This window comes from Aedes aegypti, chromosome 1, assembly GCF_002204515.2.
Source record: "Aedes aegypti strain LVP_AGWG chromosome 1, AaegL5.0 Primary Assembly, whole genome shotgun sequence".
Taxonomy (NCBI): domain Eukaryota; kingdom Metazoa; phylum Arthropoda; class Insecta; order Diptera; family Culicidae; genus Aedes; species Aedes aegypti.
The window spans coordinates 255,987,729-256,005,750 of record NC_035107.1 but is presented as its reverse complement, the minus strand read 5'-3'; the positions used below and the strand labels follow the sequence as shown (position 1 = coordinate 256,005,750).

Sequence of the window (18,022 nt, the reverse complement as noted above, 5' to 3'; positions counted from 1 at the left end):
CGACCATTTCAAAAATATCTGAAACTTTGCACAGTTTTTCAGTTCCATCTAAATCGTCATTTTCCGATATCAAATCTTCAAGTTGAGTCACGACTAACTTTTCAAAAGGGTGTATGTGAAAATGGTTCAAAAATATTCAAAAAGCTGCACAGCAAAAACGGTTCGTTCGATTGTTAGACAACTAAAGAAACAAAGTTAGACAACTAAATAAAGATTCCAAAAAAAATACACACAGTAAAAAAAAATTTTTTTGCATTAAAAAACATCATTTTTGTCACAAAAACTCAAATATCTCAAAACCCTAACGGAATACCAACGTAATTTTTTGAGGGAAAACGGTCCATTATATTAGCTATCTACCATAAAAATTTGGTGATGGTAAGCCAATAAACAAAAAAGTTATGACATTTCAAATATTTCACAAATTTGACACTTAGTGAATTTTTTTTTTTTCATTAATTTTTTTTATCACCGCAGTTTGTTGCTGAATTTTTTGTTAAGGGTACCACATGAGGTTGACAAGTTGTTTTCATGATATTTTATTTAATTATTCATAACTATTATAGCATCTATTAGAAAGTTAGACGCGATCCAGTGTTGTGATCTAAAGTCTTGATAGTGTTATATTTTTTATTGTACGTAACTGAAGAAAAATTCTCTCAATAGTGTTGAAACCTTTTGATAAAAGAAACCTATAAGAAATCTAATATTGAAGACAAAAGCTACAAAAAAAGTTTCCTATACAGGTATACGACTAGTTTACCTGCAAAAAGTTGACCTCGTAGAGAACAAGGCGGGTCTATACCCAGGTGATCTAGTATACGTAAAGCAGGTCGGTTTTCTCGGCGCTGGTTTTCTCCACAAAGTTAAAATCTGATTACACCTGGGTATAGACCCGCCTTGGTAGAGAATAGACTTTGTTAATCATATTTGGGAGAAAGCGAGTAACTTCAACAACATCAAAAACATGATAGGTACATACCATGAACATACTCACGAAAAAGCTAAAAATATACTACCACTATGGTTATAAAAGATTTAATTGTAAAATTTTTCTTCAGTCAAGCAAACGACACCAAACTAGTCAGTAAAAACTTAAAAGTGATTTTGTTTATTAAAATCTAACGAGCAACATGAGTAGTCGCTTTCTCAACTGTTGTAGGCCGTTTGCAGAAAAAAAAGTGTTCGAAAGAGCTACGAAATCTCACCGAAAGCACCATAGATAAACTGAAAGCGGCTGGTTATGCTCCAATGTCTACATTGAATACAAATTTACGCATTTGTACGTCCTGCCGTTTAAACGTTGACAAACGGGCAATCTGTACATCATCGGTGGATCAGGTTGCAGGAAGTTCGAAAACAACAACAACTGAGGAATTACTAGATGCACCGACAACAACTGAGGAGTTACCAGAAGTACCAAGTGCAGATAGTCTTGCCACGGTACCATCAGCGACATCTGTTTCAACAAATCAATCAGAAGATGAGTGCATCCAGAAGGTCAACATCGAACGCTTCAACGAAGGGATAGCTGGAATTAAAGTGACTCCGATTAAATGGACGAAGATGGGTTACGTCAATTATCCCGAGAAAAAATACCGTGAAATCAACGAAGCTGTACGAAGAAACCTCTTCAAATTAGGACCTGAGGATGTGGAAAATACAGACTACGATGAGGTAATTATGAATATGAAGGAAAGGTTCTTGAATCTAGCCACGACAAGGAAAGAAAAATTATTGATTTTGTCGATGCTGCCAAGCTCGTGGTGTATTCAAGACGCCATTGATGAGTTCAAAACCAATAGAAATACAGCAAAAGAGGCAAAACAATTCAAAAATAACTGTCTTGCAACCAAAAATGCTAGGTCGAGTACTTCATTAACAGATGAGACAAAAGAAAAAATAATTCAATATTTTGAAGACGATGAAGTAAGTAGAGCTATGCCTGGCCAAAAAGATTATGTATCTGTAAAAAAAAATGGAAAGCGTCAAGCAATCCAAAAACGATTAATGATGACTACTTTGAAAGAAGCGTATACACGCTTCAAGGAAATTAACGAAAATATTAAGGTAGGTTTTTCCTCATTTGCAAGCCTTCGTCCAAGGCAATGCAAGCTTCTATCCAATTCAGGAACACATAATGTTTGTGTGTGCACAACACACGAAAATATTAACCTAATCTTACATAGTTTGAAAAGAATCAATTTATCAAAGGATATTAAAATGTTAACTGGTAGTCTTTTGTGTGAAAATACAACATCAAATTGCTATCTACGATCTTGTTCGGATTGTCCAGATTCTTCATCATTGGAAAATACTTTATTCGCTGAGTTTGAAGGAAATTATATTGATCAGTTATCATTTGAGCAATGGGTGACCACGGATAGGTGTGACCTAGAAACTATTGTAAAACCTGTAGATGAGTTTGTGTCATTTTTGTGTGTGTGTGTGTGTGTGTGATCCATCTAACCCCCACTGTCCGGCAGTGATATTATGGAAAAAAGTTTTCAGCAAAACTGCTTTGGCATAACATTTTTGCAAAAAGCTTCAGTCCGGGAGTTAGAAGGCGATAGCTCTATTGCAGATCCAGTGACCCATTTCAGAATGGCTGGAGAGACACGTCCATTCAGAAGTCACTTTCACTAACAACAAGCCCCGCATGTATGCATAACCGTTATCAAATGGATAATGATTATGCATACACACTTCCTGTTTCAAAGATGGTTACTTTGAGACTGGCGCGTATTTAATAATTGGGTATCGATAATAATGTAATCAGAACAATCTCACCAAAATGCACCCACGCGGCGTTGTCATCAAATCGAATCAGCAACTAATTGGGTATTCATTCCCTTCTTCTTGTGACACACATATCACAGGTTAATTCTAGACCACATTTTTATGCCTTATTTCACGCATTTTTCATGTAACACAATAAATTAACAAAAACACTTATTTTTCTTGAATCTATCTGGTGGCGTTGTACTGTCGGCTATAATACACAGTCGCGAAAAATATCACGTGGAAACAAAATTAATGAGCAAAACCAATTGAAACCGGTCATAAAACATCCCAACACACGACATTTTTGATCACACGGAAAGCGCTAAAAGAATTTTTCACTGCTTGATAGTAAGGTTATTTTCAATATACACCTCCGAACTACAATCCGGGTGGCGTAGCACCAGCCAACTCGTCGGCAAAATCGAGGAAAACGAGAACACGAAAAAATATGTGGCAAGCAAAACAAAACACGACCGTTCGCGGCAACGCCTACTGCGATCCATCGTAGATGAGTTTGTGTCATTTTTTTGCTTGAAATTAGAAAGTTTAATTTCTCACGACTTTATTAAAACAGAGCAATCCCGCTTTTTAAAAAATACGAAAAATACATTACAAGATGGTGAATTTTTAGTCATTTGTGATTTTTCTGAAAACTATAGCTTTGTATTGCAAGATGAAGTGCAGTCCCATCACTGGAACGTACAACAAGCTACAATTCATCCATTCGTTATTTATTTCAATGGAAGTACGCAAATTGAGCATTTTAGTTTTATTGTAATTTCCGAAGATTTAAGACACGACTCAGTATCTGTAAATTTGTTCATTGCCAAAATGATTAACTATTTACGCGTTGATAAGGATAAAGAAATCAGAAAGATATATTTCATGTCTGATGGAGCAGCATCGCAGTACAAAAACCGTAAGAATTTTTCGAGCCTATGTCAATTTAAATCAAAGTACGGAATTGATGCAGAATGGCATTTCTTTGCTACGTCACATGGCAAAGGTCCTTGTGATGCTATTGGAGGAACCATAAAGCACATGGCCACAAGAGCAAGTTTAGCCAAAGAACGTGAGTATCCAATTAAAACTGCAAAAGAACTATTTGATTGGGCGAATCGCAGAAAAGAAGAAGATTTAACAAAATTATCATTTTGTTTTACTACTACTGAAGAGTACGAATTAACGGCATCAGAGCTCAGCGAGCAATATAATAACGCGAAAACGATCCAAGGAACCCAAAAATTTCACTGTTTCATTCCATTGTCAGAAAATAAAATTAAAGCAAAACTATACTTGAACTGTACTGATAATGATGCAAAAGTGTTCGATATTGTAAAAAAAATTGAATAAAAATAAATAAATAAATAAGTATTAATAAAATGTTTTCATGATCTCATAACGCATACCCAAATCCAAAACTTTTAAAGTTTATATATAACATTTAGAAACTCATCGATCATACTCTAAAAAAAAATATCCTGGTAAAAAAATTTTTTGATTTTCGTGTAATCTGTTAATTCATTTTAATTTATACATATATACATATACATATAATATTTAATTGTTTACATATAATATTTAATTGTTTATTATTTTTTTGTTTATTGGCTTACCATCACCAAATTTTTATGGTAGATAGCTAATATAATGGACCGTTTTCCCTCAAAAAATTACGTTGGTATTCCGATAGGGTTTTGAGATATTTGAGTTTTTGTGTCAAAAATTATGTTTTTAATGCAAAAAAAAAAAATTTTTTTACTGTGTGTATTTTTTTTGGAATCTTTATTTAGTTGTCTAACTTTGTTTCTTTAGTGGTCTAACAATCGAACGAACCGTTTTTGCTGTGCAGCTTTTTGAATATTTTTGAACCATTTTCACATACACCCTTTTGAAAAGTTAGTCGTGACTCAACTTGAAGATTTGATATCGGAAAATGACGATTTAGATGGAACTGGAAAACTGTGCAAAGTTTCAGCTCAATAGAAAAAAATGAATTAAAAAATTTACCAAATTTTGGTGCTGTTGCTTGGAATCACTCATGTACACGACGAAGCATGTGCCAAATGTACAAATTGAGATTGAAACTGCGTGCTTTCTTTTCGCAGTTTCTATTAATTTTATTTGTGTATTTATTTGCTTTCAATCCTTGCAATAATGAAAAGTATTCATTTTGTGTCTAAAATTGACCCCATCAAAAATTCAACATTTAAAACTAATTTCCAATGCCCTATATACCGTGTTGATTTGAAGTGTCCGGATGCTTCGAATCCCGGACACTGGTCTTAAATCACCCAAAGATTCTTTTTTCGAATGTACGAGACGTCATAATTATGGATTCTAGACAAAAAAAATCGGAAATTGGTCCGAAAACACCGTGAAAAAGGCAAGTGACCGGCTTTCAAAGCGTTCGGCAATTCGATGCAGCACGTTAATTGTTCAATTTTTTCATTGCGTTGTTAAGATATAGTAAAGTACATTTGGACAATTTATAAGCAGATATATTTGAAATTTAAGTAAATGTTTTCAATGTTTTTGTGTTTTTTTTTTGTTGCTAAAAGATTCAGTAAGTCGAACAATAACGTCATTTTGTTTTTAAATACCACTTTCTTGAGAATGACTACTGCGAAATGTTAATGAAGTAGGAAAAAACTGATACGGAAGTAGGAAAAAAATGATACTCTGTGGTAAAAGTACCTCCGGAATGATCTGGAGCCGATTCCAGCACCCTGGAAAAGGACATTAATCCAATGATTGCTAACCCTACCATGAACACCTAAATTTGTTCGTGCGCAACTGACATTCTCGGTTTCAACAAAAAATACAGCTGCCTTATTTGACTGAGATTTTCGGTATGGCACGAACTGAAATCTCAGCAAAAATTAAAAATAATCAGATAATAAAAGCACAGGATTTCCAGCTGGAAAATGAAACCTACTGGTGTTAAAATAACGATAAGCAAGGGATAAATACATATGAACAAATGAGACATTGTATAATCAATCAGGACATTGATTTTATTTATCTGGTAATCGTTTGTGTATCATTGATATGTGTAGCCAGTTTAAGCTAAGCTAAGCTAAGCTATTCATAATAATGTTTTTTATTTTACAAATTGAGATACTAACCTGATTTTTCAGCCCCTTTTTGCGGAGAAATTTTTGTTGTTCCAAATTAAAATTTTCTACAGCCAGAAATTCAAACCAAAACAAGAGAGCCAGAAAGACGTCAAAGTTGAATCTGAATGATCAGACATTTTTCATGAAATCTCGACTCAAAAATGAAAAAAAAAAAAAAATATTTTAAATTAAAAAAAAATCTGAAATTTGTATCTGTGATTCTCAAAATTTATTTCACGGCATTTCGCAGGATTTTCCAAATTTCGTGGATTTCGCGGCTTCCGCGAAATTGCGTATTTTCATTGTCCCTATGAATGAATTTTAATAATTCAAATGTTGTACTTTGTTCTGTCCAGTATTATATTTTTTTTTCACAAATATCATTTAAAAGTGGAGCCACATCTTTCTTCAAAAGAAAATTTGTGATGTTTCCAACGGAATATGTTAACTAAACTCAAATATGTATGTTTTCGATGACGGAAAATTTGAACTTTGAACCTGTTGCAATACATTTTATCAATTTTAAATAGATCGTTTAGATATCCAACGAATCTCACCAAGGCTTCGCTTTGCTCGTATGTAGAGGAGTATTTTGCAGTAGAGTTATTATTGTTGGCAATGCAGTTCTTTTCAGCATTGAAAATTTTTGTCGAACAAATTTTCTGTAATTCATCTTTTTTTTAACAAATATAACTCAACCTAGACTAACTAAGGATGTGAGATTTTTTGAGGCTGAAAAATATAATAATTACTAAATTAAACAATAATTACATTACTAAACATTCAGGATTTCAAGGGCTGAATTTCTTAAGTTTGGCGCAGACAAAATCCATTCTTCATCTAGATCCCGATTTTATCGGCAACCACTTGGTTCATATTCCCAAGCTTCCTGGACTATGAAGTAGAAAAGTTTTTCGGGAAAATTTCAACAAATCCATCCAGAAACAAAAAAGTAATGCACATTTTAGTGTGTTTTTGCTTGTGAAAAGTATGTTGGCTGGAAGACGGTTAATATACTTCTATGATAAATAATCTGCTATCAGTTTGTCGAAGACATCATTTAATTGTATGCCAAACTACATAATTAGGTTATAAATTTTTAAAACATTTCAACTCATCACTAAAAAATAAATATGAAAGAAGCCTATTTATCAGTGGCAACATTGACGGTTTCAAACTTAAATCCATTTTTGCAAAGCTCTTCAATCAAGTTGGTATTGTAGAAGGCACCTCCTGGTGTAAGCACTCCTCCCCTAAAATTAAATACCAACCTTGCTATTATCAATGAAAAAAAAAAAATGACTTCAAAGAAATACTTACGACGCTGGCATCTTGTCGCTCTGGTACAGGATGGTCTTTGCAGAAAGCAGCAGCGCCACACAAGTTGCTCCGTAGCCTGGATTTGTACCGGATACCTTGACAACGAGCCGTTTGTTCGGTGGTTCCTCAAAAGAGTCCAGCTGGTTTCCACTGCGGTCCCATCCTTCACCCACAATGTAGATGGTGAATTCCGTATTTTTTAACGCTTCTTCCGATGGACCCTCGTGGGACACCAAACCGGCTGAGAAGAATCGTGGATACTGGTGGAGAAAATAGTTTGACAATGTTGTAGATAGAGCATCAGTGGATATACCTTCAACAGCAGTCGCCGTCCAAACTTGAACCAAGTCAAAAGGCCGCATACGGTGCCGACAAGTATCACGGAAAGTACCTCAAAAAAGGATGAAAAGGTCAAATAAGCGCGCATTTGCACTGGGCGTTTCTTGTACTTCTCATAGAAGTATCGTTGCGTTCGCCTTACTACAGATTGGTCTGTTCCGGGACGTGGAAGACACCAACAACCATTTACAAACTTGCTGCGGTGCAGTACTGGACGAGCTTTTAGAACTGGTTGAAAGCTGGGAAGTCTCGATTTGAACAGTTGTTTCCTCAGAGCTAGTAATCCTTTTATGTCGGATAAGGCATGAATGGCCGACTCCCACGTGCCGTAGTGAACCAGTGCTCCGCCTCCCGATTGTAACGATTTCTCCAGAAACGTCTCAACCGAATTGACAGTTCCTTGGAATTTGTTCTCCAAGAACACTATACCCATATCTCCCGGAATGCTGTCGAAACCACACGCCGATACAACATAGACACCCTTCTGTTGAGCTGGGGCGTGGTATAGCAACTGCATCCGTTCCATGTAATGAGCTTCGCCACTAATATCCACGTGGTGGGTGCCGGCTTCGATGCACGCCTTCACAACCGGTTCACCGTATAACCGATAGGGACCACAGCAGTTGACCACGATCCGACACTGTTCAGCCATTTTCTTCAGTGAGTCAGGATCTTCCACATCAGCGATCACCATCGGAGTTTGCGACAGATCCACTCCGGCTTTTTGGCCAACTTCCTGGAGAATTTGCGCCAGTTTTTTCACGTTCCGGCCGGCAACACCCCATTTAAGATCCTCCAATAGTTTAATTGATTCGTAAACGGTATGGCTACCGGTGAAACCGGTTGCGCCGAAAATGATCACATCTAGCGGGCGCTTGGAGGACATGTTCTGATTGTTTCGAATTGCTAAAATGTAAGATTGGATTGGAGGATAAATTGTAAACGCATCCTTTGTCGCCATTTAATTGCTATTTCCTAAATATGAATGATTAACAGGATGTGGCTAATTTTTTCCAAAAGATTTTCAATAGTTCATGGACATCTTGTTATCATACGTTTAAAAGTAAAAATGTGATTTCGAGTTGAAAAAAAAAACCTGGAACAGACATTTGTATTTGTTATTAAAAATACATGTTTTTTGTAATATAAGGCCGGGACAAATCTTATTTTTTTGTCACTTTTCATCAGAATGTGTATGTGATCCGAGAGCGATAATAAATAATAAAATGAAAATTTAGGTATCTTCAATATTTTTTATTCCTCAATTGCAAAAAATCACGTTTTTGTCAAACATCAGTAGGTTACATTAAAATATTTTTATCAACTTTTTTTATAAAGATCGGTCTGTATGAATCGTAACTTGTACTTTGGTGATAGACAATTCGATTTTGAGAATTTTCGAAATATATGCCGCACCCTCATGAGTAGGACGTAGTCATCACCAGGTCATCACCAATTAGTGAAAGTGTACTAGTTATGGCTGTAGTGGTTCCCTATTTGGCCATATGTGTTTTCTCGCAAACTTTCACATTTTTAATATTTTTGAATGGTTCAACATCAAGACATATTTGATATCAACCTACTTAAAAACACAGAATGATTAAAAATTTTAAGATAACCTAATTATCCCGTATGGCCAAATAGGGAACCACTGGTACACCTACCCTAGCAGTTAACTATTTCACTCATATTGGGAATCATCATTTTTGCATTAAAGAGACGAAAAGAATAATGCATGTATATGTCTTCATCAGTGGCGCAACCAAGGGGGGGTTTTGGGGGTCAACACACCCCCCCACCCCCCTTAGAGCAAAAAATTTATGTGACTTACCATTTCGAAACCCGACTAGGGGTACATAACAAAATTATATCACATCATGTTATTATGATATAAAGATTATATCGAACATAGGTTGTTACAATTTTGATGCAGGATGTTGTTAAAATAACTAAATTTATAACAAAAATGAATATGAATTGTATCACAAATATAAAAAAATGTGTTTTAAATCTATCAAAAAAATATCGAAACTAGTTATAATTTTTGATACAATGTATCAAAATTATAATACTATGTTATATACATTTTTTGATCAATTATATAAAAAGTCTCAGTCAATTTTCTACAGAATTGCAAAGAGAGCAACGATAAACATAAATCAATGAACGTAGATGAGTTCTGACGAAAAAACAAATAACGAAATATTCGTCTACAAGCTGGGAATGTTTTAAAATCTACAATGCTGATTTTCCTACTACCAATTGCTCATAATAGTTCCTACTACAACTTAATGCACTGAAAGAACATTCTCATTGTTGAAAACCTTGAAAACGTATTAAAGAAACAAAATAGGCTAAGAGTAATATAACCTTTGCTAATTTTTGAAAGGAATAAAATATCATGTGGAACACGAAAATTGTTTCATTCATCACAGGAAACTATGCAAGTGTTGTTACGTCCTTTGTTAGTATTAGTCTATAAACATATTTAAATTTGTCTACTTTGACTCCTGTTTCATCGTCCAAAACCCCCCCTAGAGTCAAATCCTGGTTGCGCTACTGGTCTTCATCGATACCATTACTACTGAGTCGAAACATTAAATCTCATAGAAGTATTACGACCAGGGCATGACAAGTTAAAGTCTAGTTTGTTAACTTTTTCTCTAGAATAGCAGAAAAGAACATTCCTGAGCGCTAACCGGAAATTTAAACGTATTTCAACATGTCACTGTATTTAATTTAAATCACTGGCTCAGAAAGCAAAACACATTAGAAAGTTCCACACGCAAATTCATTTGTTTCATTCACAAGGTCATTCTTCTTCTTCTTGGCATTAACGTCCCCACTGGGACAGAGCCGGCTACTCAGCGTAGTGATCTTTATGAACACTTCCACAGTTATTAACTGAGAGCTTTCTTTGCCTAAGTTGTCATTTTCGCATTCATATGTCGTATGGTACACTATGCCCAGGGAAGTCAAGGAAATTTTGATTACGAAAAGATCCTGGACCGACCGGGAATCGAACCCAGACACCTTCAGCATAGCTTTGCTTTGTAGCCGCGGACTGTAAAAACTCGGCTAAGGAAGGCCCCACGATTCACAAGATCTAAATTAGCCATTAAATTCCACGCCTTTTCTTACTGGATTACGATTAAAGCAAGTTGACGAATGCGGATGACGGTATGTTTTATGACCGAATTTAGCTTCGTTCGCTACCTCGTAATCTAAGTAACCTAGGCAGTTACCTTTTTTTACATTGGGCACTGATCCAATGGTGTTAAAACAGTTCAAAAAAGCAGCTCAAGTTTATGGAAGCCAATGATAAACTGAGTGATTTGATATTTAAAATTAAGCCCTGGAGTAGTTTTTAGGACTGTTATCTCATAGTCTACTGTAAACTTTAAATGTGCAATGTTTACTATGGGATGCAGAAGATCCACTTTTTTGACAGTTTTTCTTTATCTATGTTAATGGTTAATGATATCATTTCATTTCGTATTAGACCATCAAGCCAAGCATTATTCATCTTATCTTTAATGTTACTATCTTCGTGATAATAAAATCGTGAAAAAAATATATACACTGTAGGAAGCTGCAGGCAATCTATAACACTTTAGTAGACCAGTGGAAAATTTCTCTATTTTTTTAAGACATTCGTAGAATGAGATTCCTCAAATTCAGCATTTGAAATCAAATGAATTTAAAGCATTAGCATAAAGCAGATTTTTCTAGATCTGCAATACCCCCGGAAACTGCTGAGGTTATTAAAGGATTACTACACGAATAGGGTCCTAAATTAACCTTGACACTTTTGATCATGTTTGACGTTCGTTTAGTCGATAAAAACACCACCAGGGGTTTTAGTTTTAACACTGGGGTTGTTCCTATAGGCCTATTCACATGACGTTCCAAAACAGCTGATCGGGAAGCTCTTTGACAGTTCTTCTATGAAAATGACAGCCTCGTGTATGCACCGGTCCTGCACCGATGTAAACAAATGCATAGACGGACCTGTCACATGGAGAGGCCTATCTGGCATTTCGGAAGGGACACGGAAAACAAAATCCACCCTAAAATTGAAGTTTAAGCCAAGATCTAAAAAAACCTAAAAAAATGTTTTTGGACTTAAACAAACGAAAAACATTAAAAAATTGAGTAAACATGTGTTAAGCGTTTGGCACTAAAATTGGGACAGGGCTTTACTGCCCTTCTAGGCCTATTTGTCCCATGTTCTATGTAAACCTTATGCACCGCGGGACAAATATGCGTAGAACGGCAGTTTAGGACCCTATTATTCCAGGATTTTTTCAAAAATTCGATCAGGTATTTCATTACGATCATCTTCAAGCATTATGTTAGAGACATGGATTCCGCAAGAAATGGGATTTCACATGCCTTGAATCAGTTATTAACTAAGCAGCTTTATTTGCCAAAGTTGCCATTTTCGCATTCGTATATCGTGTGGCAGGTACGATGATACTTTATGCCCAGGGAAGTAAAGGAAATTTCCACTACCAAAAGATCCTGGACCGAGCGGAAATTGAACCCAGAACCTAAGATACATTTATCCAGTCCAGAGTTCCATGAGAAATCAATTCAAGTATTTTACCTGAAGCACTCCAGTTTATATGACATTTTTGATTGCATACAGGTATTGTAACTTAAACTTATTACATGGATTTTTCTAGAAATTTATCCTGTGATTTTCCTAGGAAAAAGTTTAATGGTGCAGAATTCAAACGATATTTCTCATAATATTGCTTCTTGGATTCCACAAGTTTTATGCATGGGCAGAGGCGCCAACTTCGTGATGATATTGAGGGGGGCAAATAAACTAGCCAAAATTAAGAAAACATAAGTTTTATAAATGAATGAAAAACCGAATTTAGTACTATACCATTGAATTCCTCTAGAGTTTGTATCCTTTGACAGATACGCGTATTTCGGAGTGCTTCGGGGAAGCCCAAGCAATCGAGATGTGGGTAAAATGAACAGGGGGGGTAAAATGAACAGGTTTGTGTTTTACGGTAATTATGCTATAGGCCTATTCAAATGACGTCTCAAATCAGCTGATCGGGAAGCACTTTGACATTTCTTCTATGAAAATGACAGGCCCGTGTTAGCACCGGTCCTCCACCGATGTAAACAAATGCATAGACGGATCTGTCACATGAAAAGGCCTATATATCTATGCAAAATATTGCACCATCCTGAATCCTCAGACTAAGGAACTATTTCGACAACTCTAGCGCGACCTAGAACTGTCACAAGCTGGAAAAGTAAACAAAAACAAAGTACGCCTCTTCGTTTTCTCATGTGATGTAAATTTTCACTCCTGAAATTTAAGGTTTTTATGACTAAAACCATCAAAAATCTATTTGACTGCGTAGCACATTATATTTTTAAAGTATTTATGATAAGTAGACGGAAATTGAACAAATGATTTGAAGATGTTGATTCTTTGGGGGTAAAATGAACCACTCGAGATGGGGGTAACATGAACACCATTGCAGGGTGAATACTACTGGATTTTATTTCAGATGCCGAGAGTTTTCCGGGGAAAATACAAAGACATACATGAACAGCCATCCAAATGGTTGCGGCTAAACGTTCCATAGATTCCGGATTGTCCGTGAGATATGCATTGAACATGCACCAGATGCCGAGCATCATGCCACAACCCGTTCAATTTCAAAGGTGTTCATTTTACCCCCACTACATGTTCATTTTACCCCCAGTATATGTTCATATTACCCCCATTGTATGTTCATTTTACCCCCAAGTATATGTTCATATTACCCCCGTTACATGTTCATTTTACCCACATGTTTGGAACATTGACTCTGTGGAAAGAAATTTTCAAAATTATAATAATGTTGATAAAATTCTAATTCCATCACAATTTTTCAACTTGTTACATTGCATAAACATCCTATCGGTGCGGTTCCTTTCTCTTCAATTGCGCGCGATTTGCTGGCCATTGATTCTGTTCCATGTTGCGTGTTGGAATCAATTGTTTGCCGTTTCACGTTGTGCGAGTGCGAAAAGATATTCGTGTAGAGGATGGATTACGATCTGGTGAGCTCGTTACATGCTTATGATTACAAGTTTTAGTATTTTTCAAACAAACTATGTATGGTTCGTTACTTCAAGTGTCGGCATAAATCCTTTCCTTTTTCGTCATTACTAAAAATAAGCTTTGAATAGTTCGGATTCTTAGATAAAATTTGCATGACTATTTTACTGATTCACATTAAACTGCATTGAATTAAGAATATTAAATATTGTGCTAACCCTCTAATACCCAACCCCGCCTTTAGACGGGGTACACTTTAGAATTTTGTGTATTTTTTCGTACCTCGGAAATCAAAATGATTTTGTTCTTGGCTTAAACCTTGATATAAGGAAAGCTTTTTATGACTTTTGAAACTTTTTTGTATTTTTGAAAATTGTTTGAAAAATTGTATTATTATATAACCTACAAATGCCTGGGGTCCATTTAACGTGTACTGTCGATGGCGGTGACAATGGGTCTACAGGGTGTCCGCAAATTATCCGAACAGCAAAATATTGGAAAGATGATCTCACATTGAAAACAATGAAAAATCAATGTCCATGTACCTTTTATAATACATCTATATGTTAACACAAAATACAGCTTTAAAAAATTTCGAAATGATTGCTTGTTACTGAGATACGCAAATTTAAATTTTTCGGTGACGTTTTTCCTGAGGGCCGCTAGTCATACTGGGGATGTGTTATCCCTAAAAGCTAAAAGAGATGAATCCAAATGTCCTATTATTATTTGAAGTAATCTATAGGTTAGTGGCTTCAAGTTAGACTGGAAATAGAAAATTGTACGGTTCAAATCCAGTGAGTTCTATGGACATTTCTCTTCCGTCATAGAGCTCGGAAAACAGCTCCCTTTAAGACACATCGATGCATTTGGGTTGGTTTTGCAATTATTTGAAATCGGAAATGTGTCAAATTTATTTCTTAAGAATATAATAAGCCAATGTTTAAAACCATGCAAGAATATTGAATTTATTATGCTTGATTGTATAGAGCCAGGTCTTCAAAGTTTGTACGGATAATTTGCGGACACCCTGTAGGGGGTGGGATTGGGTCAAAACGGAAAAATATGATTCATGAAATATTTCAGCTAATAACGCTGATGTTACTAAAATTAATAATGGATATGTTAGGGAACATATTATTACACGTAATTCATCACAATATACATTTTTAGAAATAGTAGTTTTTGTTTACTATATCAATAAACTTGTATGGTGAAACTAGACAAAATTTACAACATTAAATTTCTCCTGTGCAAAGTGTCATACATGTACTTTAACCTCTATCGTTATATTAGTAGAAGGTTGAAAGTCTTTTCATTACACTTCACACGTATTTCCCGGAATCTATTTGATTTTTCCACAAAAATTTAATTTTTTTCGGTACGGTGTCTAAAACATCAAAAATGGGGGTGAGATTGGGTCAAGTAAGAACGATAGTAAATGAAATTGCAAGTCCACTTTTTTGACATTTTACTGTGCTGGATGTTCTCTTTCATTAAGATGTGTTTATTCTTTATGAATACAGCATCCCTGAAACACCAAACAAGTCTACTTGAGTATTCCGTGCATTGAATAACAATGCAACGCATTTTGACAACTTTTAAAACCAGCAACTGGGGATTTTTTTTATTTCCGTACGGGTTTGGGCCGAAAGGTCTCAGATTTTCATGAAAATTTTTCCACAGGCAGTGCTCATCAATACATGAATAAAAAAAAATTGAGAAAAATTCAGGGTCGCCTATTTTCCCGGAAAACTCAGTTGAATTTTTTTTGTTTTCCTCTGACACTACTTACTCTGAAAAATCATAACTCAAGAACGAAGCATCATAGAAACAAAGTTTTTTTTTATGAAAATGAAAGCAAATTTTCTCAGAAATAAAAAAAAAATATTAACTGGAAAAAGTTTTCCACAAAATTTTCCACCGTTGAAAAAATTCGTAAAAAAAGGCGGAAAAACTATGCTCCAACTCGTGGAAAATTTTCAAAAAAATAGTTTTGAGAAGATAATTTTATAAGCTTTAATCGCTGAAATTTTTGAAATGTACTTTTTTCGTTTTTGAGTTATGACCAATTTTGTACAAATGTGCAAATGTACCATTTTGAGCCTTTTCTTTGAAAAATCATAACTCAAAAAAAAAAACATCGTAGAAACAAAGTTTTTTTTTATGAAAATGAAAGCAAATTTTCTCAGGAATAAAAAAAAATATTAACTGGAAACAGTTTTCCACCGTTCCACTGGAAACAGTTTTTCACCGTTGAGAAAATTCGTAAAGAAAAGCCGGAAAAACTATGTTCCAATTAGTGGAAAACTTTCAAAAATATATATAAATCATAAGCTTTAATGGCTGAAATGTTTGAAATGTACTTTTTTTTCGTTTTTGAGTTATGGCCAATTTTGTGGAAAATGACCATATAAGCCTTTTCTTTGAAAACCCATTTTTCAATCGAAGCATCGGAAGAACAAAGATTTTTTATCAAAGCAATTGCAAATTTTCTAAAACATCTGAAAAAAGGATATGGGATTGGTTTTAATGAAGTATAAGTCGGAATGGATGATATTTTTCATGAAAAATTACACCGCTAAGAAAAACTGAAAAAAACTGTTTCTGCCTCAATTTTTCATTACACTGAAAAGGGATTCTTTCTTTTCTATGGAACAAATAAGATTATTATTTTTTTTTTAATTTTATTTATTCAATTATTCAGTATATAACTTACATTTTCATCTTAATACTATCTTTTTTTTCAACCGGGAAGATTGTCTTTGGTTGCTAACACCAGAAGATTTTCGTTTCTTTGTATTATTAAGAACAAAACATGCTGTATTTTCTTGGTTTCCATGTGCATCTGAAAATTCACAAGCAAAAATGCTTCGTTCGTCTTTTGGTATAAATGAATGTTTTTTTTGTTCCAGGAATTGAAACAAGGTTAGAAAATCTTTCCTGAATAAATTTTTCAGCCTCTGAATAGTCATTTTCAGTTGCATAGATAAATTCCCAATCTTTTTTAAATTGGTCTTTCACCTTTTGCGACACAGCCCAGTCGAAAAATTGTTTGGCGTTATTAATTTCTGCTGACATTCTAATACTAGCATCTCTAGTCAGGCAGGGCTTGTGGAAAAAGTTTCATGAAAATCTGAGACCCTTTTGCCCACTTTGTACGGAAATAAAAAAAAAAACCCTTGAGTAAACTGTACTAAGTATATATTCCCAGAATTCAAAATTTTCTGAAATGAAAAACATCAACAGTGCTCCCCAAAAAATAGCCAAACTGATAAAACAATATACTGATAAAACAATATACAGTATTGGATAAAACATTTGCAACATTTTCGATTTGCATTTATTGATCGATTTGAATGAAATTTTTACGGTTCTCTAGAAACAACTTGAATTTCAACTTAAATGTTTGAGTGATTTTTCAATCAACGAGTTTAAAAGCATTAACGGTTTGACTTAAACAAATTGAAGGAATAGCTTCTTGGAACCTTCAGCAAAGCTGTATATTTTGAAGAGGTGAACCAGTTTTCTGAAGACAGTTTTATGTGCGGCTATTAGATTTTCGGATAAAAAATTTTGATTTTTTGGCGAAAATTTCACTTTAATAAATTGTTATTAAAAGTAAAAAAAACTCGTGATTGGAATATTATCAAAAAAATATATGTCTAAATTCAAATTCAATATTGTTCTATTTAATTCCACTATAGTTTGTATCCTTTGACATATACGCGTATTTCGACCTCAACTGTAAGTCCTTCTTCAGTGTCGTGTACTAGACTAATCGTGTCTATTTGCGACGCTGAAGGCAGCCTTAAGTCCTTAATTACAGTTGTGGTCGAAATACGCGTATCTGTCAAAGGATACAAACTCTTTTTCTCCTTGGCATTAACGTCCTCGCTGGGACAAAGCCTGCTTCTCAGCTTAGTGTGTTCAATGAGCGCTTCCATAGTTATTGACTGATAGCTTTCTTTGCCAAATTTGCCATTTTCGCATTCGTATATCGTCTGCCACACGATGATACTCTATGCCCAGGGAAGTCAAGGAACCCAGACACCTTCAGCACGGCTTAGCTTTGTAGCCGCGGACTCTAACCACTCGGCTAAGGATACAAACTCTAGTGGAATTAAATGGTATAGTGCTAAATTCGGTTTTTTCATTTATTTAAACTCATATCGTCTGGTTCCTAATAGGTTTCTTTTTGTGTTCTTGGTCCCTGTTTAGTCTCTTTTTGGTCTTTTCTGAATCCCGTTTGGGTTTTGTTTTTCGGGGTAGAGGTCTTTAAACTTCCTATTTTCAAGATACTCAGCCCTGATTATAAGCAGTGTTTGCAATTCGCATGTACCTACTTCAGAAAGATCTTAGCACACAGATGTCGATAATTTCC

The 18,022-nt window shown here is 34.9% G+C and overlaps 1 protein-coding gene across 1 annotated transcript; it reads right to left on the bottom strand.

Annotated features, from left to right (window-relative positions):
• Positions 1-6,993: 6,993 nt before the first annotated feature.
• On the bottom strand, positions 6,994-8,568 carry LOC5576346 (saccharopine dehydrogenase-like oxidoreductase). The gene is made up of 3 exons (XM_001656037.2): positions 7,537-8,568; positions 7,224-7,483; positions 6,994-7,156 (listed from the first exon to the last, which is right to left on the bottom strand). The coding sequence occupies exons 1-3, from the start codon at positions 8,521-8,523 to the stop codon at positions 7,048-7,050; spliced, it is 1,356 nt and encodes a 451-aa protein (XP_001656087.2). The 5' UTR covers positions 8,524-8,568; the 3' UTR covers positions 6,994-7,047.
• Positions 8,569-18,022: the final 9,454 nt, after the last annotated feature.

What these genes read in the sequence shown, in the direction of transcription:
- LOC5576346 (XM_001656037.2), bottom strand. Translation starts at nt 8,523, where the DNA reads ATGGCGACAAAGGATGCGTTTACAATTTATCCTCCAATCCAATCTTAC. An exon ending in GACGGCGACTGCTGTTGAAG is followed by an intron (nt 7,484 to 7,536) that starts GTATATCCACTG and finishes TTTCTCCACCAG; the next exon opens with TATCCACGATTCTTCTCAGC. An exon ending in AGCGACAAGATGCCAGCGTC is followed by an intron (nt 7,157 to 7,223) that starts GTAAGTATTTCT and finishes ATTTAATTTTAG; the next exon opens with GGGAGGAGTGCTTACACCAG.